We start from the raw sequence: 14174 nt of genomic DNA on the forward strand, positions 1-14174 counted from the left end.
GGGGTGCGGGGCTGAGGGGCTGGGACCACCGGGGCCTTGGCCCCCCCGGGTCTCTCTGGGGGGTCTGTGGGTGCAGGCAGGGGGGGCATGGCTGGGTCCAGCAGGGCTGGCACCCCCTGACCTTGTGTGGCACCCCCTTGTGTGAAACCCCCTTGTGTGACACCCCCTTGCCTGGCACCCCTTGTGTGACACCCCCCTTGTGTGACACCCCCTTCGTGGCACCCGCTGCCCTTGTCTGGCACCCCCTTGCCTGGCAGCCCTTGTGTGACACCCTGATGTGTGACACCCCCTTGCCTGGCACCCCCTTGTGTGACACCCCCTTGCATGGCACTGCTTGTGTGACACCCCCTGCCCTCGCCGGACACCCCCGTGTCTGGCACCCCCTTGCATGGCACCCCCTTGCGTGACACCCCCTTGCGTGACACCCCCTTGCGTGACACCCCCTTCCTGGCCCCCCTCGCCTGCCCCCCCCGCCCTTTCCCCCGTGATTTGGGGCCCACGAGCAGGACCGAGTGAGGGCAGCCACCCCCCGCTGCCAGACACCAAGATGGCGGCGACGCCTTCCCCCTGGCGGCTGCCCGCGCATATGCACCCGCCCCGCGGCCTCCCTCCGCGCTTCCGCCCGCCCGGGGACCGACAACAATGAGCGCTCCGGTGCCCGGGGCGGGCCATGGCGGTGAACTACGCGGCCGGGCTCTCGCCCTACTCGGATAAAGGCAAATGCGGCCTCCCCGAGGTGAGCGCGGCCTAGCGGGGGCGGCCCGCTGCGGCCTAGCGGGTCTCCATGGCAACCGAGCCTGTGCGCGGCGCCCCCCCCCCCCCGTCGGGGCCTTTCGTGTCCTCCCCCCCCCGTGGGGTCTTTGGGGACCCCCCTTGGGGCTCCCCCTTTTTGCCCAGACCCCCCTCAGCGTGTCCTGCCCCTTGGGGTCCCCCTTGGTTCTTGGGGTGGCTGTAGGGGCGTGAGGGGCCTGGCCCTGGGGGGGGGTTTGGGGTGACCCCGTCCCCGTGTCTCTAGGGATGCTCGGGAAGCTTAAGAAGGCCTGGAAAGGAGAAGAGTGAGGGGAAAGCTCGTTAATGTGTGAATATCTGAGGGGAGGGTGCAAGGGGATGGAGCTGGTGTCTTTTCAGCTGTGCCCAGCGACAGGACGAGAGGCAGCGGGCACAAACTGAGCCCAGGAGGAATTTGAGGAATATGAGGGGGCGCTTCTGTGCTGGGGGGTGACAGCACTGGGACAGGCTGCCCGGAGAGGCTGTGGGGTCTCCTGCTCTGGAGATATCCAAACCTCCCCTGGATGTGACCCTGCGCAACGTGCTCTGGGTGGTCCTGCTCGGCAGGGGGTTGGACTGGGTGATTTCCAGAAGTCCCCTCCAACCCCGGCCATTCTGGGGTTCTGTGAAGGGCTCTGGGGAGAGGGGATGGGGTCGTGCAGGGGTCTGTCCCCAGCCCTGGTCCCCAGGAGGCTGGCCTGGAGAAGCAGCCCACGGAAATGAAATTCTGTGCCTGCACCAAAAAGCAGGGTGGGCCCAGGACTCCGTCTGCCAGTGCCCACCATCCTGCTTTTTTAATCCCTTAACCTCTGTGGGGATGAGCATATAAAGTGCTGTTCCTCTCCAGTTACGTGTGTTTGTCGTTCAGCAATGCAAAACCTCCTGCCTGGAGTTTTCATCGCGGATTTGTGGTGCGCTGGGGTCTCTGTGCCTTATGGGAGGCACGCGGGGCCCGTCGCTGTGTCTCTCCATTCCCCTCGTGGTTTCTCTCCCGCTCAGATCTTTGACCCACCGGAGGAGCTGGAGAGGAAGGTGCGCGAGCTGGCCGACTTGATAAGGAGCTCCTCCAACGTGGTGTTCCACACCGGGGCCGGGATCAGCACCGCCTCGGGGATCCCCGACTTCAGGTAACGACGGCGGGCAGCAGGCGCGGGCCGGGAGGACAGCACCACTGCCGAGTCCAGCTCACACCTCATAAAGCTCTGCCCTGTGCTTCCCGCCCCCCATCCCGCCTGCAGGGCGACCTGCTCCATCCCTCCCGTCCGGTCCCGTATCCAGCTGAAACCTTTTACGTCTTGCATGCTGGTTTGGTGTTAAATTGTGCCCACAGAAGCCCTGCGCGTGCCCTGCTTGCATCAAGGACGTTAATCGGTAATGCACGACCCTCGTTTAGCAGTGCCTTGCTCGTCCTCCGCTGATAGGGCTTGTGATGCGTTTGCAAGCGTCCTCCTAGAGCCCGAGACCTCAGCTGTTGCTTCTTCTGTCCCCGCTGCTGCAGGGGGCCCAATGGCGTCTGGACTATGGAAGAGAAGGGGCTCTCCCCAAAATTCGACACCACCTTTGAGAACGCCAGGCCCTCCAAGACTCACATGGCGCTGCTGGGGCTGCAGAGGGTCGGCATCCTGAAATTCCTGGTCAGCCAGAACGTGGACGGCCTTCACGTGCGGTCGGGATTCCCACGGTACTGCCTCCTCCGCCCTGCCTCCAGGTCCCTCGTGTCTGTCCCCGCTGCGCGCGGTTCCTGCTGCCTGGTTAGCACGGCCTCACGTGCAAACGTTTGCAACCAAAAAGCATCAGCTGTTTGTTAATTCTCTCCCCGTGCTGGGGCTTAAGTTTCGAAGCTGGTTTGGGAGCTGGCTGCTCGCTGATGTTGGGAGCAGAAATTGGAATGCACCGCTGAGGGAAGAGGTAGGGAAACCAGCCAGAATTTAGAGAAGAGACGTGATGGTCGCAGTGTGGAGGATGCTGAAATGAAGTCAGCCTCAGCTGACGCTCTCAGAAGCGCACCCAGAAGCTGCTGAGGGTGCTGGCAGGTGGAACGGGCTGCGGCGCTGGGCCGTCGCGTGTTGTCCCCTGTCAGCTGAGTGGCTGCAGTATGCGACCGGCTGGGGGACGCGAGGTGTCGGCTTCGAGGAGGGCAGGCAGGGCTCAGAGCCCAGCTCAGGGCACGCGATCCTTTCCTGCACCCAGCCGCAGGGGGGAGCGGACGGGCGGGAGGGTGAGAGCACCCGAACCTGCTGCTGCTGCTCGCGGAGACACGGCTGCTTTACCAGCGCTGCCGGGGCGATCCAGAGCACCGGGTGTTGTGCTGCTTCGGGGTCTCCTTAAGCTGAATTTCTCGAGAGCAAACAATTAATGGCAGCGCTGCCCCACTGAGGAAACGATGCCTGGGCTCAGGATTGCCTTCGAAGGTACTTTGCTTCTCAATAACTGTGTGGAAGTGCAGGAGGGGCAGGGCAGGGAGAGTTCCACGGCTGGAACTGGTCTGACTTACCGGCTGCGGTCTCTGATTTCTTCAGCAGCTGCGGCGGGGCCGGGGATAGCGGCGTTCCCTCTGTGGGGAGCTGCGACGTGCAGGAGCTGAGGGGGAGAGCTCTCCACTCCCTGCCTGGGCGGAGACGGAGGCGCAGCTCCGTGGCTGTTTCAAAGTTGTCCTCAGATGAACCCGCTGCTCCGTGAGCGCTTGCAGCAACCAGAAACTTCAGCCTGTGATTGAAAAAACAAAACGTTTCCAGCACTTAAGACCACCAAGCGATTATTATCTTGTGAGCCAAGCTGCTCAGAGCTGCCTGGAAGAGAAGCAGCTGCATTCGAGTAAGGGAATAAAGTGAAGGAAGTTCGGGTGAGAATAAGGAGCAGGAGGGGGACCTCGGTAAAGAGGCGTCTCACAAATGGCCTCAGCCGTCGTTGGTGGGGCAGAGAGCTGCCTCGGGGGGGCTGTTCCCTATTATTAAAGGCCCCGAGTCCTGGTTCCTGCTCCTGGCACCGCGTTTGCCTTTTTAAATCAAACAGCCATGGGAAAAAAAGATAGGAAATAATCACCAGGACTCAGCTGGGCTCCCCTCAGCCCGGTGCCACCGGCTCGCCTTCTGGTTTGGCGTTGCTCTTCCCCTCAAGCGGAGCGCGTGCTTGAGAAGGTGTTGCTGAACTGGTGCCAGGTGGTTCGGCGCTGTGGAAATCAAGTCGGTCCTGTCTCCGTCCTCCCTGGAGGAGGTTTCCAGTCGTTGCGGGGCTCGCGGGAACACGAGGAGAGCGTGGCTTCGTTTGCCGCTAGCTTCAGCACTTCGAGGCTGGTGCTGAGCTTGAGGGGAGTTTTGGTCAAAAGGAGTGGCAAAGGCTTGGACCGTGCAAGGCCGGGGAGGAAACCACGGAGCGCTGAGAAGAGCAAAGACCTGGGCGGTTGCAGGGCGACAGAGATGGTTTGGGACTAGGTCGGAGCAGGCGGAGAACTGGTGCCGTGGCTGGAAGCTGTTAAAATCGAAAAGCATTTCAAATCAGAAAGCTTTTAAAATCGAAATCGCTTTTAAAATCAAAAAGCCGGGACGCGCTGCCCTTCCCCTCAGTCCCAGCTGTGGTGGACGTAGCACGGTGCTCTCGTGCTGGAAGCGCAGCCGGGCAGCGGGAGCCCTCTTCCCAGGCTCTGAACGCGTCCTCCGGGTCTTCCCTGCCCGGCAAGCGGTGCGGCTCTGCCCGGACCGCCTTTGCAAAGTTATTTCTTGAGCTAAATGCACAAGTGGTGCTCCGTGTGCTGCAGTTCTGCCAGCTCCTGCCTGCCCTGCGTGCTCTGGCCGCCCTCGGGGCAGGGAACCCCCCGTGCTCAGCCGGCTGTCCTGTCTGTCAGACCCACCGCAGCGAGGTGGACAGCCTCGTGGCACCCGCAGCCTCGCTCTGATGCAGCCCCCTCTTATTAGTGTGTAGCTAACGTAACTCCCCTCGGTGCTGACCTCGCCGAAGGTGGGGAAGCCCTTGAGGTGCAGGTCCCGAAAGGGCGGGGGGGGGCCGGGCAGCTTTTCCTGGTCTTTCACCTCTGCCATTTCTCCTGCAGGGACAAGCTGGCCGAGCTCCACGGGAACATGTTTGTGGAGGAGTGCGTGAAATGCGGCAAGTACGTGAGCTGCGAGCCCGGGGAGGGGGGCGGCAGGCGGGGGCTTCCTTGCTGTCCCCAGGGGACGGCGGAGGCCCTGCACGTGCCGTGGGGACTCTGTCTGGCAGGCCCCTAGCGCGGCGGGCAGGGCTTCGTGGGCAGATCTGTCCCGTCCGAGTCCTAAACCCCACCAAACAGCGGGAACTGAATGTTTTGAGAAACCTCCGCTGGGGGTTGCGAGAGGAGGTTGCTCCACGCTAGGTTTTCCGCCCTGGTTGGCAGCAAACCTCTGTGGCTCTGGAGCTGTCGGGGGAACCGTGGCTCTAGGGGGGCTCTCGAGGGTCTGCAGAGTCAGTGGGGGGTCTGTAGGGTCAACAGAGGCTCTATGGGGTCTATAGGGCTGGGGGGGCTTCCCCTGAAAGGGAAGAAGCTGTCGGCAGCACCTGGTGGAAGATGCGGGCTGAGATTTGGTGCTCAGCTCATCGCTCCCAGCCGCCACCTCCCTTCGGTCCCGGGTGTGATGTGAGACGCGCCGCGCTGCGGGGACGTCTCCCGGCGGTGCCACCTCGCCTGAGCAGCACCCTGCGTGTCGTGTGTGCAGGCAGTACGTGCGGGACGCCGTCGTGGGCAGCATGGGGCTGAAGCCAACGGGCAGGCTGTGCAGCGTCACCAAAGCCCGAGGGCTGCGGGCCTGCAGGTAACGGCAGGGGGGCGGGGGGCTCCGGGAGGGGACAGTGTGCTGGGGAGGGGGCAGAGCCCAGCACCAGGGAGGCAGGAGGTGATTGTGGTGCTCAGATTTGGTGTGGAGGGCTGTGCCAGCAATCCCTCCAGGTCAGGGAGGAGATCTGAGCTCTCTGAGCCGAATGGGGCAGGACCCAGGGCAGCTGCCCCCCCCGCTCTGCAGCCAGAGAGGGAGCTGGCGCGGGAGGGTGGGGGGCTCCAGGCCAGCTCTGAAGCTGGGGAGCTCAATAAAGGCGCATCCCGGCTCTGAGTAAGAGCAGTGGTTGTGACTTTCGGTGGCGTCTCAGCACCAGCCACAAAATAACCTCGTGCAGGTGAATTCTCGATGTTCCCTTCCTTGCTGGGGAGTCCTCGGAGCTGCTCAGAGACCTGGCCCTCCGCAGCGCTGGGCCGAGCAGGGTGTAACGGGTCTGTGTCACTGGAGCTGTCCCCGCTCTCGCAGGGCGGCTCTGCTGGCCGGTCCTGCCTGGCAGGAGTAACCCTGGTCCCCGCGTGTCTTCTAGAGGGAAGTTAAGAGACACTATTCTGGACTGGGAGGATTCCCTTCCTGACCGTGACCTCACGCTGGCGGACGAAGCCTGCAGGTACGTGTTACTGTGTTCAGGCTTCCGAAGCCACCGCAGCTGCTGACGCCCGCAGCTCGCAGTGCCCAGGGAGGCTGCCCCAGCCCCTGCCCTCTGCCAGCCCCGCAGCAGCCCTCCCTCAGGCTGCCCCTGCCTGGCTTTGTTCGTGGGTTTTGTGCCTTGCAGCCCCGAGGCTGTACCAGTAGGGCAGCAGTGCCCAGCTCTTCACCCAGAAAGTGGCCGCGAAAAAACTGCAAATTCTGGCCGCAGCTTTGCTTTCCGGCTCAGAAGCTCGTGGAGGCCGGGCTGGAGCAGGGTGGAAGCAGCAGTCTGGGCATGGCTGTGGATTTGTATTCATTTATTTTCCCTGCCCTGGATGTTTTTTCTCCTCCCTGCAGGAAAGCTGATCTCTCTGTCACGCTGGGGACCTCTCTGCAGATCAAACCCAGTGGCAACCTCCCGCTAATCACGAAGAAGAGAGGAGGGAAGCTCGTCATAGTCAACCTGCAAGCAACCAAGCACGTGAGTGGGGGCGTCCTTGCTGCTCCGCGCTCGGGGCAGTTTGCTCTGTCCTGCTCTGCTCCTTTCCCCGCACTTTTTTAGCCCCGTCGTGGGTTGGTCCCCGCACATTGCCCCCTCCCAAGCAGAAGGGTGGAAGGCTGGGCCTCCGCTGTTGCAGGGTTTAAGTGTGCAACCTCTGATAAACAGTAGAACTGGAAGGTACATCTTCAGAGCATAATAAAAGCCCGTCCCAAAGCCTGGTGTATCCTCTGGTGAGTCATCTCCAGTGAAATAACCGCACACGCGTAACCCGTGTCAGGAGGAGTTTGTTCCGCAATCAGCACTGCTTTTGGTGCCCTAATTGTCAGGTGTCTTGTGAATAACCAGAGCTGAGGGGTTTCTGGGATGTTATTGGAGCTCCCTTGTCCCTGTCCCGCTCTGCCCTGTCCGCGCCTGCCTCTCAGGCTGTGTTTAACGGCGCAAGCAGCCTGCCTGCACCTGGACGCAGCCCTGTCAGCCTGCAGGGGAGCCAGCTGGGGTCAGGGGCTCGGTCCGTGCTCCTCCACGGGCGGTGTCCCGGGGACGGGAGCCCTGGAGTCTGCGTGCGGCCGAGCCGTCGCCCAGTCCCTGTCCCCAGGCGCTCCCTGGGAGCAGACGCCTGTCCCCGCACACGGCGTCCGTCCCCTAACGCCACGCTTGCCCTTGCTCACCCCAGGACAAACAGGCCGACCTGCGCATCCACGCCTACGTCGACGACGTCATGACGAAGCTGATGAAGCACCTGGGGCTCGAAGTCCCGGAGTGGACGGGGCCGGTGGTGGTGGAGAGGGCCGAGCCTGCCGAGCCCCAACAGCTCTTCGAATTTGAGCCCGAGGCTCGCGGGCTGCTCAAGGAGGAATCCTTCGCCCAGTGCAACGGCACGGCCGGGCTGCGCCCCGACCTCGGGACCACGCTGGCGGAGCACGGTGACAGTCTGAAGCAGGAGTGTCCCAGCCCGGATACGGGGCCGCCGCCGACGAAGAAGATGAAGGTGGAGCCTCTCCTCACCTGACCCGGACTGTTCCCGGCTGTCTAGACGCTCGTCTGTGCCACTTTTCCTACCGACTTTTTTTTATATCCTCCAGCATTGTCCCTTTTTTTAATGTAAGTATTAAATACACTCGAATTGTGTGTGTCTGGGCAGCTCGCACCTGCCAGCCGGGGAGGAACGGCCCCTGCTTGAAAACGGCGCGGCCCCGCTCGGTGCAATTCCCTCTCTGTGAGGAGGGGTTTGCAGAGCCCAGCTGTGCCCTACAGACCTCGGAGGGGCCAGAGACAAGGGTGCTGGGCCAGTAACGCTGCGGGGGTGACACGACGGGGTCCTTGGGGCAGGTGTTGCAGTCTTAAATAGAGCGGGGGCTGATCTGGTGGTGGCTCACAGCAAAATCCCAGCTCTGCTGGGTCCTGGCACCTCACGGCAGCTGGATCGGAGAGGTCCCCTGCCCAAGGAACCCTGTGGATCACCCTAGTAAACGCCTATAAAACCCGATTGTATTAAACAAAGGCAGGTGATTTTTTTTCCAAAATACCTTTATTTAGTGATGAAAATGAAGTTTAAAAAAAAAAAAAAAAAGGTGAACAAAACCACCACGTTGCAGTGTCAACAACCAGCCAGACCGGGGCCTTTTGGGTCCCCTCCTCCCCACCTTGACCAACCCCCTGTCCCTTCTGCAACCCCCGCTGCACCCAGGGGGCAGGAGCAGCCCCTTCCTTCCCTCCCAGTAAGGCCAATGGGAACCAGTCTTCTCTTCCCAGTTCACAGATAGAAGCAAAGCCAAGTGGGTCCAGCATCTGTCCACGCCTGGAGGGGGACCCTGGGGGGCCACCCCGAGGGCTTGTCCCAGAGGGGATGGGGTGCTGAGCCACCCCGGCGCATCCCCTGTGGTCCCTGGGTGCTGCTTAAAGCTCCTCGGCCGGCTCCAGCACCGCGGGCCGGCTGCTGTGGTCGCCCTTGGTCCACGCGAGCGATGCCAGGCCGTCCCCCGACGTGCTGCCACCCCCCGACGTGCTGCCATCCCCCGACGTGGCTCCGTCTCGCTCCCTGTCCCCGTGGCTCAGGCTGTCGGAGGCGAGCGGCTGGCTGCTGTTGCGGGGCGAAGCCTCATCCGGGCGCGGAGAGAAGGAGCGGCCGCTGAAAGCTTCGTGCAGCGTCTCGAGGCTTTCGCCTGCGTGCTCCGACCACAGCGGCTCCGGGGGCTTCTCGTCCCTGGCTCGGGGCTGCGCGTAAGCCACGCGGGAGGCAGCGGCGTTGTGCAGGGACCTGGAGAAAACTGAGCGCAAAGGAGGGTCGGGGTCAGCACCGGCGCCCCCGGCACAGCGCTGGCACAGAGCCCCCAGCCCCCTCCTCACCTCGCACCGGTCCGAAGTCCCCGTCTGCCTCGGCCTTGCTCGGGGCGAACGGGCTGATGGAGGGGAAGACGATGAGCGCGAAGGAGAGCAGCAGGACCTGGGGGCAGAGGAGGGGACGTCACGGCGCGCGGTACTGGAGGGGGATGTGGTTCATGGAGAGGGGGCTGGGGGCAGACCCAGGGCTGCGTCCCCCCCTTTCTCCCTGCCCATGCAGCCCTGCCAGCACTCCGTCTGTCCCTATCCATCCACCCTCACGCGCGTCCATCCCTTCCTCCTTCCATTCAACCGCGGAGCATCTCTCCCTCACCTCAGCCCGTGCCCACCCTTTTCCCCATCCCTCCACCCGCCCCCGCCAGCACAACCCCGCTGGTTCCTCGCCCCCCGGAGCCAGGAGTTGTTTGGGGCAGGGCACGGGGGCGAGGGGCCGGGGGCTCCACGCACCGCGATGCAGGTCCCCGTCTGTGCTGCCTTGTTGCTCGACTGCACCACGAGGGCCTGGAGTTTCTTCAGCTGCTCCAGGAGGGAGCTGGGGACAGGGAGGACCCATCAGCACCCCGGCTGCTCTGGGATTCGCCTCCCAGCAGGGTCCCAACCGCCCCGTCCAGCCCCATCCTGCCCCGCTTCGTCCCGGGGGACACCTACGAGTTCTGCTTCTCCAGGTGCAGGACTTTCCTCTGCAGCTCCTGGTTCTGGGCTGTGCACGCTGACATCCTGGGGGACAGGGAGAAAGGCGTGAGGTCGGGGGAAGCTGCAGGGTGGTGGGAGCAGCGCGCCCAGTGTGGCCAGCCCGGGGCACCGCTGTCGGCCCCCAGCTGGGCGCAGGGGCTCGGGGCTGTACCGGCTCTCCAGCCCGTCGATGTACTCCTTCTTCTTCTTGCGGCTCTCCTGCGCTGACTGCTTGTTCCTGATCTTCCGACGGATCTTCTTCAGCACCCGCTCCTCGTACTGGGGGCACGGGGAGGGTGAGGGCAGCCCGGGACCAGGACCCCCGCACCCGGTGCCCACGCGCCCCTGGGGAGCACGGAGCGTGTCCCAGGCACCCCGGGACCCACCTTGGTGAGGGGCAGCTGCGTGGGCAGGGACACCCCCTCCTTCGCCAGCAGCTTCTTCTCGTCCTCCGTCAGCACCAGCTCCTGGAACTGGCCCTGGCTCTGCCTCAGCAGGGAGCTGGGCACCTGCGGCTGCTGCGGGACCGCGGGCAGGTGAAAATCCCGGGCTGCAGGCTCGCCCCGTGCCTGCCCCGGGGGGCCACGGGTGGGCACCGCGCTTCCAGGGTGAGGGTGGCACCCAGGAAGGGACAGGAATAGGAACATGGTGCGGGAAAGGGGACAAATGTGGGGGGGGGGGGGAAGAAGGGATGGGCACAGGAATGGGGTGGCGGTCCTGGAGGTAGCAGGGATAAGGAGGAAAGGACGGGGACCACGGTCCAAGGGAGGGGACAAGGACAGGGGCAGGGAAGGATGGTGAAAGGGACAGGGGATGGCATGCGGGGAGGGACAGGGCTGGGGACAAGGAGCGACGGGGACACGGTGATGGGGACTCACAGCGTCAGAGCTGCCTGAGAGCAGCAGGTCCTTGACGGTGAGGGTGCAGGACGCGGGTGCGGAGACCACGGGCAGGTCCCGGCCCTCCTCCATGAAGAAGCCGGGGTGCCACATGTCTGGGCAAGGGGCGCATGGGGGGGCTGTCAGCTCTGCTGTGTCCTTGTCCCCCCCCCCCCCATCCCCTGGCTCCCCCTCAGCCCCCAGCCCTCTCCATTTCTCCCCACTCTGCCCAAATCCCTCCAGTCCCCCCAGCTCCCCTCATTTCCTCACCACCCCTGACAGACCCCATCTCCCCCACCCCCCACGGCTTCCCAGTGTCCCCAGTATCCCCCCCCACAGCCTCCCAGTGTCCCCAGCCCAGTCTCTCCCCATGGCTCACCCAGGTCAATGGAGACCTCGGGGCGCGGGGCCCCAGTGCCCCCGGGGAGCGGCAGCACCTGGCAGGGGTTGGCGTAGGGGTACGGGGCCTCGCCGAGCACCCCGTCGCAGCACCCCGGGGGGCTGTCGAGGTGGTCAGAGGAGGGGTCCTCGGAGACTCCGCTGTCGCTGGCAGCTGGGGACCAGCTGGGAGAGTCGGATGCTGAGTCCCCAGAGCCCAGGATGGAGCTGAGGAAGTCGTCGCCGTCCCGAGCGTGCTGTGGGGATACGGGCATCCGTCACTGCAGGGTGCCCATTGCCATGGGGTACCCGCAGGAGCCTCCCCGTGCTGTGGGATGACCCCACAAGCGGCCCCAGCTCACCCATAAATCAGCCCCCCCCCCCCCCCGCCCTGAGGGCTCACCCCATCCTCGTGCCAGGTGCCCGGGGATGTCCCCAGCTCCACGCCACGGAGGATCCCGTCCTGGCGGTCGAAGAGGAGGTCCAGCAGGTCGAGGCTGTCGAGGCTACCCACAGTGGAGGCCATGGCTGCGAAGAGGCAGGGTCAGGCCCCCAGCCCTGTCCCCACAGCTGCCCCCTGCCTCTCACCCCCGTCACAAGGCTCTACAGGACACCCCAGCTCACGGGGCGGGCGAGAGGGGAGCGAGGAGCACGGGGACGTGCGTGGGACCACGAGGAGGTGTACGTGCACAGTGAGTGTGCAAACGTGCGTGTGAGCCTGTGGATGCAATCCCGGGAGCTTGTGTCGCCATTCAGACGTGTGTGCAGGATAGGACCCTGCAATCTATGTGTGCACCCATGCAGACACGGGCGTGTAAACGTGTGCACGTGCACGTGTTGGCACCTGTATTTAAGCACGAGCACACCCGGACAAGCCCCAAGTGCCCGCGTGCGGGAGGCAGCGCACACGTATGGTCTGTGCTCCTGCAGGGGCTCGGGGCATGGCAGCAGCCCTTCCTGCCCCCCTCCAGCTGCTGAAACTCCCAGATCCTGCATTTTTTTCCCCAAAGAGATCTGCGCAGCAGGGGGCTCCCCACAGAACCCCGGCTGCCCCAGCCCCACCATGCCCCTGGGCAGAGGAGCAGGATGAGGCCCCAGAGCTGAGCCCTCCTCAGCTCCCCTGTCCGGCCCCGTCCGGCCCTGGGGAGATCGGGTTAATCATTTGGGGCAGCGAAGGGAGGAGGGGAGGAGGCCCCAAGGGGGGGACTTGGCCTCGTTCTGCCCCTGCCACAACACTTCCAGGCCGTGAGCCCCCAGGGACCGAACCGGCCGACTGGGCCCAACGGCCCGACCAGCCGAGCAGCAAAACCAACAAAATCGGCCAAGAAAGAGATCAAACGGCCAACCCGTTGGCCAACCGAGCAGCTGTTTGACCAAATAACCAACCCGCTGGCCGCCCAGCCAACTAACCCCCTCCCAACCTGCTCCCTGGCCACTCAGCCCACCGCCGGACCCTACAACCGACCCTCCCAAACCTCCACTGACCCAAGGGTCCTTCAAGCTGGGCCTGGGGACGGCTGTCATTAAAGTTTTCTTTAATTCATTAAAATTTGGCCAGCCGGCCCAGAAAGGGGGTTTCTTGCCCCCCATCCTTTATCCCCGCTCCTTTCGGTGAGCCCTGTGGTGACTGCGGGGCCCCGCTGAGCGCCGGCAGCCTCGTACGTCGTGTACCTGCGTGAGATCCCAAAACCAGCGGATCCGTCCCGGCTTCTGAACCCCCTCGGCACACGGCAGCGGGGCGGACGCCGAGTCCAGCCACCTCCTCCTCCTCGCCCTGACCCGAGTGGCAAAGTTTAAACTCCAACGGCACAGAAATAGCGGCCAGGATTGCAAAATCGCCCGGGTGCTGATTGGGGCCGGCGGTGTGCGACGGCAGGGCAGCCCGGGGGAAGGCCCACTGCGCCCCGTAACTCATTAGCCAAATGTTTTTGTCCTCCTCCGCCGAGCAGGGCAGGAGGGGCCCGTGGGCGAAGTCCAGGCTCCGCAGCTGCCCATGAACTTTCACCCATTTCGGGGACAATTTCCCTTTTTTTTTTTCAGACGAACGTATCAGCATTAATCACTTTTTATAGGTGTCGAGAACATCCGGGGAAGACGTTGGCTTGGACTCTACCACTCGTCACCTCCCCATGTCACGTCGGTCCCTGCCAGTCCTCGTGCCCGGGGCTGGGCTGGCCCCCAGGGGGCTGCCTGTGCCCTCCGCCCCTCGGGGTCCCTGCTGTCCCCCGGGGGACGAAGGCATGAAGGGCCGGGGCTCGTTGACCAACGCGTCCATCTGTTGCATCTCGAGTGCCCTGCGGCGAGGGCAGGAGGCTGATGTGCCACCCATGGGTGAGGCCGGGCCCTGCTGTGGATGCTAGACCCCAAAATGGTGGTAGTGGGGTAGTGGTGAGGAGGGAGACGTGGTGCTGGATGGGTTTCACCAGACCCCGCCATGCAGGGAAGGGACGAGTTTGCCCCCCTCCCTCCCTCGTGTGCGGTGAGCGCGGTGGCGTGTGACAGAGGCGCAAGACGGCAGGGGCAAGGCCGCACGGTGCGGTTATCTCCGCCGCGACGCCCTCTGCCCAGGCGGGACGGGGCAGGCGCCGCCTTCACGCCCCGCTCTATGGCCCCGCCGCGGAGACGGGAGCTGCTGGCACCGAGCAAAGGGCACCCACTGCCCCAGCCTCCACCCTGGCACCACCCCAGGGCCACCGACAGCCTCGCTCCATCCCCACCCTCATCCCGTTGGTGCTGGGGGCTCGGCGGTGGGGCCAGCACAGGGCTGCCCCAGTACCCAGAGGCTGGGTCCTCCACGCTTGGCCTCGCCTCTAGGTGAGCCTTGCCCACCAGCAAGGGGCTGCCCCAGTACCCAGAGGCCACAGCCTCTGGGCTTGGCCTCACCTCTACGCGAGCCTCATTTCCAAGCAAGGGTCTACTCTGGTACCCAGAGGCTGTGGCCTCTGGGCTTGTCATCGCCTCTACTCGAGCCTTGCCTCTACATGAGCCTTGCTCCTGGGGAAGGGGCTGCCCTGGTACCCAGAGGACACAGCCTCTGGGTTTGGCATTGCCTCTACAAGAGTCTAGCCTCTATGCGAGCCTTGCCCACCATCAAGGGGCTGCCCTGGTACCCAGAGGCTGCAGCCTCTGGGCTTGGCCTCCCCTCTGTGTGAGCCTTGTCTCTACATGAGCCTTGCTCCCCAGCGAGGGTCTGCCCTGGGTACCCAG

At 64.2% G+C, this 14174-nt stretch overlaps 2 protein-coding genes across 4 annotated transcripts; one reads left to right on the forward strand and one right to left on the reverse strand.

Moving 5' to 3' along the window:
- Window positions 1-577: 577 nt before the first annotated feature.
- On the forward strand, window positions 578-7827 carry SIRT6 (sirtuin 6). The gene is made up of 8 exons (XM_040537558.1): window positions 578-736; window positions 1768-1895; window positions 2267-2449; window positions 4814-4873; window positions 5454-5549; window positions 6097-6177; window positions 6555-6678; window positions 7373-7827. Exons 1-8 carry the CDS (start codon window positions 671-673, stop codon window positions 7706-7708), a joined length of 1074 nt encoding a protein of 357 aa, XP_040393492.1. The 5' UTR covers window positions 578-670; the 3' UTR covers window positions 7709-7827.
- CREB3L3 (cAMP responsive element binding protein 3 like 3) lies at window positions 7799-13850 on the reverse strand. Of its 3 annotated transcripts, none has more exons than XM_040537557.1 (10): window positions 12639-13850; window positions 11371-11495; window positions 10969-11224; window positions 10590-10705; window positions 10098-10226; window positions 9884-9990; window positions 9688-9756; window positions 9487-9571; window positions 9046-9142; window positions 7799-8966 (listed from the first exon to the last, which is right to left on the reverse strand). In XM_040537557.1, the coding sequence occupies exons 1-10, from the start codon at window positions 13021-13023 to the stop codon at window positions 8596-8598; spliced, it is 1740 nt and encodes a 579-aa protein (XP_040393491.1). In that variant the 5' UTR covers window positions 13024-13850; the 3' UTR covers window positions 7799-8595. The 3 variants fall into 3 exon arrangements, with proteins under 3 accessions (XP_040393491.1, XP_040393490.1, XP_040393489.1); XM_040537556.1 differs by having other exon boundaries at window positions 10098-10229; XM_040537555.1 differs by having other exon boundaries at window positions 10098-10705.
- Between the last annotated feature and the right edge of the window lie 324 nt (window positions 13851-14174).

The sequence above is a fragment of the Cygnus olor genome, chromosome 26 (assembly GCF_009769625.2).
Source record: "Cygnus olor isolate bCygOlo1 chromosome 26, bCygOlo1.pri.v2, whole genome shotgun sequence".
In the NCBI taxonomy this organism is placed as follows: domain Eukaryota; kingdom Metazoa; phylum Chordata; class Aves; order Anseriformes; family Anatidae; genus Cygnus; species Cygnus olor.